The 12,176-nt window shown below is 34.5% G+C and overlaps 1 protein-coding gene across 1 annotated transcript in view; it reads left to right on the forward strand.

The window, feature by feature from the left end:
* CFAP47 (cilia and flagella associated protein 47) overlaps positions 1 to 12,176 on the forward strand; it is a 421,910-nt gene that overhangs the window by 353,219 nt on the left and 56,515 nt on the right. The window contains 1 exon segment of the mRNA XM_082446774.1: positions 3,358 to 3,507. Within this exon segment, the coding sequence (XP_082302900.1) occupies positions 3,358 to 3,507 (150 nt within the window).

Consider the following 12,176-nt stretch of genomic DNA (forward strand, 5'->3'; position numbering starts at 1 on the left):
TTAGAGTCAGAGAACACCAGGATTTTAGGTATCTTAGAGGCCTTCTAATCCCATCTCTTCTTTGTACAAGTAAGAAAATCCAGGTCCAGAGAAAGTAGGTTGTAAAGTGACCCAGCCCTATTGGTGGAAATGCTAGGACTGAATCTGGTCTCTTAACAATAAGTCCAATGATCTTTCCACAAAACCATACCATTTCCTGTTGTTTTCCTTGTTGGTGAAACCTACAAATCAACTAAGATTGAAATAACATTAAATTCAGACCCCTTTATTTCATATTCTTTGATGTGCTCAGAGCCCTGCGCTAGATCTGTAAGATTCCTGGGTACTTGGGTTCTTGGATCACATTTAATCACCATATTCCAGCTTCTGTGTAACTCATGGGGTCAATGATTCCTCTATTAGTTGTCCCAGATACAAAACTTTTATGATGTTCTCCAAAAACCAGTCAGAATGTACTACAGATTTTAGGGAGTTGGGCTTGGCCACCATACATGCAATGTAAAATCCCTACTTCCCTACTCTTAAAATGCCTTTTTTTCCTCAATGACCCCTGTTTTTCTCCACATACTCCAGGCTTCTCTCAAGTTTCTGTATGTTCTCTTTCCTCAACACTCTTCTCACTTCTTCTGCATACTTTCATTTTCCCATTTTGTTCCCAGGGTCAGTGTAAGAATCACAACTCCTCTTAGATAACCATAAGGTGAAATTTAGTATCCCAACCTCTTACCGGGCTCTAGGCATAGTTCTTCATAACTAAGAATCACTGAATTGCACAGCAAAGGGATATCTATTTTTGATCTCCACCTTGAGCAACACAGATAAGCTAAAAGAAGTCTTGAAATTTTGAATTTTTCTTCTCCCTCCAATACCAATCTTTGCTAGTGAAGAAGAGCTAGTCTTTACTGATGCAAATTATGTCACCACACTTAGAAGAGAAAATAGTCAGTTTTGCTTATGAGTAACAGCATTTCCCCAGAGACACTGGTTATAAAGGAAGGCCAAGATTATATATTTCCTTATGTAGTTTAATTTTAACTAGAGTGAAAATCCACTTAACTAACAGTACCTTTGACAATAAATGTCATTTGTTTTACTTGAAATATTTTTACTCTTGAGTTAAAAAATTATCAACACATAAATATTTCAAATATACTAAATTATCTTCAGAATGCTTCAAAAACGTCAAAATGTTTTTTTTTATTTCCTTCAAAACATAGTTGTTTGTATACTTTCCAAAGAGCTGAACAGTTTAAAATTTATAATAGTCTTCTGATCAAAGTGATGTAATACAGCCTAGACATTACTTTGTTGGAATTCTAACAGCAGTGTTGCTCGTGTCTACCCCAGACACTGCTTGTTTTTTTCCCAGATTAAGGAGTTAAAGCAGATTTTTTAAAGTCTAAAATAAAGCCTATGAGAAAATAAAAACAGATTTCTTGCACAGTTTTCTTCAAAGAAGGTTAAGTATGCTCCAGAAACATAGAAATTTTCTATCAAGTCACTTTTGATAATTATTAGATTTTTAAAGTAAATGTGAGTTCTGTAAATAGCCTGTGTTACATTAGCACAACCAAGTAGTAACATCTGTGTTCTGAACAGATTGTGTACTAGTTATTAAATCATTTTACCAAAAGTCTAAAACCTATTCTAGTAATTCTTTTTCTCTACAAATGCCCTTGAGAAACAAGTGGGTATGATTTTATAAATAAATATTATTTACTTTTGGTACAGTCCATTCTTCATTCTTAAGAACACATCAGAAATAACCCATTGCTTTCCCTGCTCAACTGTGTCACCATCAATGTTTGTTGTTTCTTTTTTTTTCTATGTATCTATAACCCAGGTTATTCTCAAGCCCAGGGTACTTTTGTTGCTCTGTGAACCACCTTTTCTCCTGTCCTTTGGGGTAGATGATTGGAAAAGGGCTGTACTCCCTATCACAGTGTAAAGACAATGGAATGTGAATCCGTTGTGGTTTAGTAATCCTGGCATTGCTAGGGCAGTAATTTCCTAAGGACTTACAGGACAAGACCAATGACATGATACTAATTGTAACTTTGATCACACTAATTTCCAATTTAATGCTTTAAGACTGAAGCTAATTATAACCAGAAAAGCTTGTACATTTTCCTCAGCCATTTCAACCCACTTAATTTACATCTAACTTTGTACCCTTGTTGTACGTTTCACATATTAATTCTAAGTCCAAAATGTTCAGTATTAACCTGTAAATTTAAGAATTAAAAATAAATTTATTTTAAACATTTCTTTACTATAAATGTGGTCTATACTGCGAAAACACATAAATCTGAGGACATTGTCCAATCTTGCTGTTCAGATGAACATATTATCAATATTATTGATGCCACGAAAGCATAGTGTAATCCATTTCAAAGCTTTTTTAGTATTATGACTCCCTTTTTATCTCATATTCAACTTATGTCCTATGTGCATCTGAACTGATAAAAATATAACAGTTAATATATTTTGGAGAAATTATATTCTTAAATATGGACTCTAGCATACATGGCCCCATAATATTATACAGCTAATGCCAATATATTAATATTCCTTTATATAATTAGTAGTTGATATAGACATAATATTTTGGTTGCTCACAAGATCATTAACAACTTCTTCTGCACTTTATATAAGAAAATGTTGGAATTATTTATAGAGAGAGGGAAATATGTAAAGTTACATATTAATTTAATGTTTTGGTGCTGTATGCTAAATTAATATGTAATAACATTTTAATATTAATTTTAAATAATTCATTACAATTTTTAACTACTAAATAGTGTATTTTGTAAATTTAAAAGCAATTCATAAATGGAAATCAAAATATTTTACTTAAATAATTTAAGTGAATTTTAAGGTACAGGTAAATAAACTGATATTTTTGGTTTAGGAGATATTTTAATAAAATATATTTTAAAAGTGTTATTACAAAATAAATATTACAGAACTTATTTTTTAAATTATTTGAAGGTATTTGCTGTAGTATTTTTATATAAGTAAAGTTTGGTATTTACCACAATGAGTACAGCTAGCTGAAAAATCCAGTCCCTGAATCACATTTCTACATCCTAATGTAATCTTCTGTACTTTGGTGTATCTTCTAGATTTATCTCTTGTCATGCTATTTTTACATATTATTTAATATTCATGTTGCTTCCAAAATGTCAATGTATGTTGATACTGAATGAGTGTATGTGTGTTAATACCAGATGCAGTGACATGTCAAAGTATGCCAAAGGAACTTTTATTTTTCATAACATAATTCATTTTTTTCTATCTCAAGAACGATCATATAACCCAATAGTCAAATTAACTGAAAGTATTTCTCTCCTGTAGTTGTCATAAAATGTCAGTCCAGGAAGCGGGTAGAAGAGGAGGTGGAAGTCACATTGGATGGAGATTTTTGGGGACAAAATCCTATAGAACTGACAGACTTGGTAGTGATTCCAAAAAGAAAGTCATATGATTCTTATGAAGATATCAAAGGTAAGAGAACCACAGTCATGGGTATAAAAAATTATAATAAATAAAAACTCAGTTTTCCTTAAATTTCAGGTTGCTGATTACTCAGTTGCATGAAAATCCATTCCCATTTATTTTTCACATACAATATCATTAAAATAGTGCCCGAGTATTCGCTTATGTTTGTTCTCTTCACATAGAAGTTTTCTCCAAAACGACAATAATTATGGTTATCAGTGGATTTATAAAAATAGGTTGTGATTTTGTCATCAGTGAGGAAAGAAAAAGTTACAGTAACTGTAATTTTCATTTCCTTTCAACTTTAATTTCTTCCTTTACTCTCTTTTTCTGATTTAAGGAATATGATTGAAGCCATGGCTTCAGCTTTAAATTTGGAAGCAGAACCTTGAATAAAATGTTTCTTATTTAAAGAAATAGAAAAATTGACATAAATTAGATGTAATACCCACATATATTTTGTACAACTACCCCTCTGACATTTAGAGTCTTAAATAAGACTTTTCAAAAAGTTAGTATTATGGTCTGGCAAAATCAAATCTCAGTGATGCAAACTTTATTTTTCAGCTATCTCCCAGATGAACTAAAGTAGAATGCTCCTATTCACACTGAAAGGGAAATTCCCATAGCAGTGTTTTATTAGAATCAAGGGGAGAAATCTATGTTTATGTATTATTTAAAAAGCAAATTAACCACAAAATTAAGTATGAACTTCCATGCAGAAACAAAATATCTTCTCTAGTTTTCTCATTTATATCTATAGTTTTTTACTTTAATCTCACTATTATCATCTAATTATTTCAGTGATAAGAGAATGTAAATGAGGTATAACTGAAGAGAGAGAGAGAGTATACAAGAGTATAGAGAGAATATACAAGAGATAGTAAAATAGTTTTTTATAATTTTATATTTTAATTTAATTTAATTTATATTTAATTTTTTTAATATTTTTTAAATTTTTATATTTAATTTAATTTAATTATAATTTAATTTAATATAATATATAATTATATTATAATTTTTTATAATAGCAGCTGTTTCTACTAAGTAATAAATGCTCATTTTAAATGGTTCAAGAAATTCCTGAAGTAATATGGATAGCAGCCCCTCAACTCAATTCAGCCCCACTCAGATGGTGTTAGAATATAATAAACTTGATATATACCCTCTCATACTTCCAGCCATACTTGAGTGATGGAAACATGTTAGGAATTTAACCAGTTATTTTAACTAAGACCAATTAACAGTGACAAACAAGACAGGCGTATTTCTCTTTCACATGTAAGCCTGGACTTGTGCGTGGTTTAGGCAGTGTAGTGCCTCTGCCCCTTGAGATTATCAGGCATTCAGGTTCCTTTTCTCTTGTTGCTCCACCATCCACTAAGTTGTCCTCGTCTGCATGATCAATTCTACAGTCACGTCCACAGTGAAGAGCAAGCTGGTTCCCTTTAAAGCCATGACCTGAAGATGCATATGTGATTTCTACTTGTATCCCACTGGTGAGACCTTACTCATATGGGCACACCTAGCTGCACTTGAGGCTGGGAAATGCCTCTTGACAGACCCAAATAAAATTGGGGGGCATTCTATTATGAAAAAAGAGGAAAAGAGAGAAAGTAGATATTGGGGAGACAATTAGCAGTCTCTGCCATATTTTATTTGCTGTGAACTGTTAAAATCTATCATCAGTCCATCCGAAAGTACTTAATGAGGACCTATTATACATCAGGTGTTTTCCTGGGCATGGAAATTCACACATACCCCTATCCCTCTCCTACCATCAGACTGGTATCCCCACTGTGTAGGATAGAGTTCCAGTCAGTTTCTGGTCAACATCTCAAATCGCCTACTGAGTTGAGGATCCAGGTTTAACTGGCTGGCTCTGCACAGCCCCTGTTGCCGTGAACCGAGTACCACCCTCCATTCTCCAGTTCTCTCTGCCATCTATCTGATATAAAGTCTTGTCACTCTGTCCGTGCCTTCTACCATACCCCAAACCCGGATTAGAACCTTTCTGATATCCATGCTGGTTTATTTATTAAGCACTTAGTCTTCCAAGAACAGTGCTAAGTGTTTTATGTTTTGTACTTATTATATTATTATAGGACTTATCATCAAAGAAACCCTATGAAGCACATAGTATCCCTATATTTTTGTTTTACAAGTGAGGAAATCTAAGTAAAAGAAGTTTAGTGACTCGTCCAGGGTCCTACAATGCAGCAGTGCAAGGGATAATGCATGAATCCAGGCCTATTTTTTAAAACCGTTTTAAAAAATACTTTAGATTTAAAACCTAAAGATGAAATAGTAGGTTCTGAGCTGTTCATATTGGCATCAGACCTAACCTAATTGCTTTTTCTTTTAAAGCCCTGTAGAAATCAAAAACTTCTACAAGGGAAAAGCTCTCTAAGAGGTTCCCTAACATAAGGTATAATGCCCGGTACAAAGTGGCCAATCAATAAACAAAGAGTTGTTTCAGCTTTCCCTTTATTATCACACTCTCTTCTATTTCACTTTGTACCCTGTTTTATCCTGTTGCTCTTTTTTTCAGTAGTAGTGTTTACACATTGCTTGCTGAATAAAAAATGACTTTGCAACATATAAAAGCACCAATACCCATCAATTTTTCACCTATAAAAATATCTATTCCATATGAAATGATATTTGATCACTTTTACCTACTAAAATGTTTTTGATGTGATTCTATCTATATAAAGTAATCCTGAATTACATTCACCATTTGTTCCCTACTGTCATTCCAGCCTGTTTATCTTTATTTGCTGAAGCTGTAATGTGTAGAGCTAGGGAATATTTATTTCTCTGCTTTTCTATGCAGGCCTGCTTTCTCCTCTCTTTGCAGGTCTCCTTTCTCTGCCTGCTCATCGACTTATACACATGGCTCCATCATGCTTAATCAACACTTCCATTTGCTTCATGAAACCCTTGGTGTCTTCCAAAAAAGATTATTCAAAGTGGGGTTCTATTATTTGCAAATAACATTCTAAGAGTAAATGTAGAAGAGGATCTAGAAATAATAAATATTTCTTAAATGAATTACAAAAATGTCAGAATAATCTCCGCTATACACTTTCACTATAAAATTTGCAAGGCAATATTTGAAAAGCTGGAGATGGAATTATGAAATGAGTATCTATGTTATATGTATCCAATGCATTTCAAAAGATCTTTGGAATTCCAAAAGTATTAGTTCACCCTAACTGTGTTCTTTTTATTTACTGACTAGTTATTGGTAGTATGAAGTATGTGAGAGTAGGAGATAGTAATACAGTTACTAGGTTGCACAATGAGATATTTAATTCTTAATTATATTAACTTATTACTTATTTTTTCCCTTTGGTTGAATTTTAGTTTTATCATTGCAAAATGCCAGTGTAATCACAAACTGCTTAAATTTATAAAAAGTGAAATAAGTTTATATGAGGAGAGGGGAATTTTCCATTTCAATGCCTGTTCAGTTACTCTCTATTTCAAAGAACTATCTATTAATAATGGAATCAGACCGATGCAAAGCATTTCCATTTATCTCAAAAAAGTTATTATAAATTGGATATAGATTTTGCCTTAGTGAATCATGTAATGACATTAGACAAATGTAGGAAATGTAATCTTTAAGTAAATGAAATTCTGTTGGCTTTCTTTTCTTCAACCGATAGCCAATACTCAAAGAAAATTCTGATTGTTTATGCATATCAGGGACAAGAATATTAGTGTAGATTAACCTCAGAATTCAGATGTGTAATACAACTTCTAATTTCCAGAGATAAATAAATGTAAGTACTTTCTTATTAAAATAGAAAATAATTTTAATAAGCAGCCAACCTATAATAATTGTACCCCAGTGAATGTCCAGTTTCCTTCTGAAGTGAAACCATTGTTTTGTGTGTCATCCTGCTATGCTTCAGTGAATTTTTTTTTAAGGGGGTGTCCTTTATTCTTCTTTTAAAATAAATTTATTTATTTATTTATTTATTTATGGCTGCGTTGGGTCTTCGTTGCTGCGTGCGGGCTTTCTCTAGTTGTGGCGAGCGGAGGCTACTCTTCATTGCGGTGCACGGGCTTCTCACTGCAGTGGCTTCTCTTGTTGCAGAGCACGAGCTCTAGGTGCGCGGGCTTCAGTAGTTGTGGCTCACTGGCTCAGTAGTTGTGGCTCACAGGCTCTAGAACGCAGGCTCAGTAGTTGGGGCGCACGGGCTTAGGTGTTCTGCGGCATGTGGGATCTGCCCCGACTAGGACTCGAACCCATGTCTCCTGCATCGGCAGGTGGATTCTTAACCACTGCACTACCAGGGAAGTCCGCTTCAGTGAATTTTAATAGTTTAGTGTTCAAGCCTTGATTTTTATTTGAAATCTATCCTGTTGAAGGCACAATGTTGATGCTTCTATGACATGAAGTGGAAAGGAAGGTAAAGAAATGCTTATATCCAGGACTCATCTTAATATGTTCTTGCTACTTTAAATTGCTTAAATTGTACTCTTGTCAGGTTGCAAGCTAAAGAAATTATAATTCTGATAATAGAAATTGATTAAATCTTATTACCTGAAAAAAATCCACTTCCTCCTAGATAAGCAGGGTCTATAAGGAAGCTGCCAACATCATTTTGAGAGGTTTGAAAGGCATGTTAGGAAAACTCTCTCTCTCAAATAGCTCCTGAAAATACACCTTTTGATATGGTTCATATTTTACTGCTTCATTACTTTTCGTGATGAAAAATAATGCTTACTATTGAAAATAACTATTTGGAAGGTTTGCAGGCTTATCTCTTCCCATCATTCTCTCTAAAATAGTTTTTTCTCTGCTCAGTACCACCAAATGCAAGAAGCTAGCTATTTTTTGGCAAAAGACATTTTAATTTGTGAACGTTTATTTCTGTTCTGAAGCATGTCTTGCTATACAGAAGTAGGTTTGTTCAGTCCCCTCTCAACTTTAATGTTTTTCTCTGTCTTAGTGTCTTTTCTCTGAATATTTAATAAATCAGTTGACCTCTCTCTTTCCTGAGTTCCTTAAAAGCATCTGGTAATAACTGGATTCCTTTCACTGCTGTTATTCCAAAGATGTAACCAACTTACATGCACTCTCTGTAATTCTTCCTGCTCACCCTTTCCTTCTCACCTATTTATTTATGGAGGGACGAGCCTGGTCACAAGTCTGAATACTATTTTAGACTTTGTGCAAAGGCAAACCAGCTGTTTTCACCTATGTGTGTCATTTAATTATAGTTTACTCAACACATTAAATAGAATTCAAAAGAATCATGTTGTTTATGCCATTTTGTACTTCCTATAGTCTCTTAAATCCCTTATGGTGGAAATTCGAGCACTTCACTCTGTGGCTGGAACTTTGATGGGGCTTTTTTAGGTGTGATCATTAGTTACACCCTGTATTCCCTCATCCGAATTTATAAGCATCTGAGAAGTAGATGTAGAAATAAAGCAGATGGAGATCAAAAGGTACCTTTATATAAAGGTGAACTGGAAAATGACTTTGGATTCGTTTGGGCTTATTAATACCTTCCACCAAAATCAAGTGCATTAACCCCAACCTAGCCAGTTGTAGATTCCCTACAGGAATAAACAACCAACACATGAAGAAGGAAGAGAAAATGTACATCCTGGATTCAGGACATCGGGAAAGAAAAAAAAGGGTCTGCTCATCTGCTCATGCTTCATTTCTTCACCCAAATTCACTGATCGGATGTGTCGCTTTTCCTCGGATGGCAAATCATGATGGAGAAGGCAGATTGATGCTGAGATTTTTTTCCCTCCTATACCTTTCCCTTCTAGTGAGTGAATAAGCCTCTCTATGTAAACATGATCAGTAGGAAATAAGGATCCCCACCACCGCCTTCCCATTATTTCCCTTTATCTTCATCATCTTCTTTCCCTGAGAGTCCAATAAAACTATCAAACCGCATTAAATGAAAATACCAGGACCTCTCTGTTCTCTTTCCACCCTGACTCCTCACACACACCATTGAGTTAATGAAGATTGATCACTTCCATATGTTTTTTATTCAACAACAATCTAGGGAGCATCTTTGCTGCCAGGTATTATGCTGAGTCCCAGAGATGCCAAAATTAACAAGACACAAACCATTGTGAAGGAATTCAGAAAACATCTATCCAATATGTTGGATTTATGCACCTGTACTATTTAAATCAATTGGTGTTGCCCCACTGGGATATTATAATACTTGTATTTTTAGACTGTATTTTGAAATGTCACTTCTGTAAGACTACAAACTATACCGTGTGGGCAGAATTTCCCCTATAGTTGTGTTTATTCTTCCTAAGTAACTCGTAGTCCATGCCTTCTTTGTGCCTCTCTGGAGATTAGTTCGGTGACTCTCTCTCTGTGGGACTTTTTCTGTGAGAGTAGTTTTGCCATTGAACTGCATAACAGATTCATGCCTCTTCCTATTATTTCCCAGTGTTCAGTAGCTTGAGGCTGTTTCTCTTTGATTAATCTATTGTCCTTTTTTGTGCCTGATTTGCTGATTTATGTGTCACACTGGTCGCATTTCACCCCCCAGGCCAGTCATCTTGTTGCATGTTGTTTACATGTTGAGTGTAAACACCCATGTTGGGTTTGGTCTGTGATCACAAACAGCTCCTGAGAAGCTCGTCATTGGTCCTCCCATGACCCCACATTGGCCTCTAGACTTGATCCTTTCCTCTGCTTCTCTTCATTTTGCTTTCTCTACTCAACTCACTCCATGAAGCCTTCTGTCCTAACTACTCTAATGAGAGTACCCCGACAAGACTGTCAGCCTTATCCAGTATGCCTAATCCAGTGGTCAGATTTGTGCTCTGAGCTTACTCATCGGCAGCACTTACCAGTTGACCCAGTTAAAGAACTTTCTGCTCTTGGCTTTCATGACTAGCTTTATTTCTCTCTCCCTTTTCCATCTCTGTTGTTGGCTCCTCTTCCTCTGATCAGGATCTAAATGTTTGAGTGACCCAGGCCTCTGCCCTGAGGGCCATCACACCCCCTTGCGCAGGTGATGGCCTGCACATTTCCTGGTATCCTAGGTTGTGACATCTGAACACAGACAGCTTGGGTTCTTCCATTTAGTCTCTGTAGGGCCTTGACAAAATTACTTTAGTTCTCTATAAACTTTGTTTCTTCAATTGTAGTATGGAGATAGTAATGGTATCTATTTCATGGGATATTTTTTTAAGATTAAGTGTAATGCATAGAATCCTTAAAAGTGCCTGATTCTCAGTAAGTGTCTCAGAAGTCTTAGATATTACCATTATTATCATTTAAAGCTCTGGTTGGGCATTCTCTGACAGTGATGTAACTAGAGGGCCCATCTTCAGTCACTGACAAATGACATGTTGAGATGGAAACATGATTCTTTCAATGTCATTCAGTGGGTTTTCTCATTAATACACAAAAGAATATTCTGTCAGAAAAGAAAGTACAAAAATATGGTACCTAAATCTTAGAGTCTGAAATTGGGTGCTAATTGCTAAAAGCTTAGATAAAATATTTATGTTACAAGAAGTTCCTTTATCTTTTATTTCTGGTTTCTTGTTTAAAATGAAACATGTAAGAAGAGCATCAGCTATGTGGCCACTTTCTTCCTTTAATTTTCATTTTGTAGTTTACTGTACTTGCAGTTGTATCAAAGGAACATGCAGTTATTTTAAGTTAATCAAAATGTTTGGTCTATTAAATGACCTTATGAAAGTGAAGTAAAGCATGTAAATGAAATACCCCTTCAAAAAGGTACATAATTTTATAAAAAAATAATAAGAATGTGCAGATGGCACATTCTTCATTATCTCTTCAAAGAAAATAGCTTTAGGTAGTTTATCCAGTATCCTCTCTTTTCTTTGAATACCTTGTTGTCGTCATCCTATTTCAGATTTGTCTTCGGTACTCCATTCATTCCTTGTATGATTACTATGTTCTTTCAAACAAATGTAGATGCCTGTTATTAATGAAGAGACAACTATAGAAATTTAGGGAAAGAACATGAATAATATTGTTCTTTATACTTTGATATTCATTTCTCTATAATTGAGACATTTTGGTTCGGTTTGCTATGAAATGTATTTCTTACAGATTAAAATATATATGGTATAAAATACATAATTTCAAAGTACATTTTGCAAATAAATTGGTTAAAATTCAGTACTTTTTGATTATTTATCATATTTAATCAAGGGTTCTCTTTTTAAAAATTACTAATATTCTTCCACATTGAATAAAATTCAGTCATTGCCCTGAGAAAATTCACCCAAGTTATAGGTACCCTTGGCCAACATAGTGCCCGTTGCATGATTTATGGGCATGATGATACAAGCATTAGGTTGAATGATAATTATGCAGGCATAATATCTGGATGGAGGCATACCCCTCTTATTCAATATAATGACCTTGCTGTCATACCCAAATGATTATTACCATCATTATTTTATGAGACAGTAGATGATCGATAGATAGATAGATAGATAGATATAGATATAGATATACTCTACAATTCTCTGAAACCTGTTTGATTAAATATTTTATATGTATCAATACGTTAAGGGTATGAATACAGTACTGAAGTGATACGCTCATGATTCTAGTTACCAGTCAGGACTGCTCATGTAGCTGCCACTTCACACATCACAGGGCATTGCTTGAGCTTAATCTACATCTT

This window comes from Balaenoptera physalus (genome assembly GCF_965194825.1).
Source record: "Balaenoptera physalus genome assembly, chromosome: X".
NCBI classification, from domain to species: Eukaryota; Metazoa; Chordata; class Mammalia; order Artiodactyla; family Balaenopteridae; genus Balaenoptera; species Balaenoptera physalus.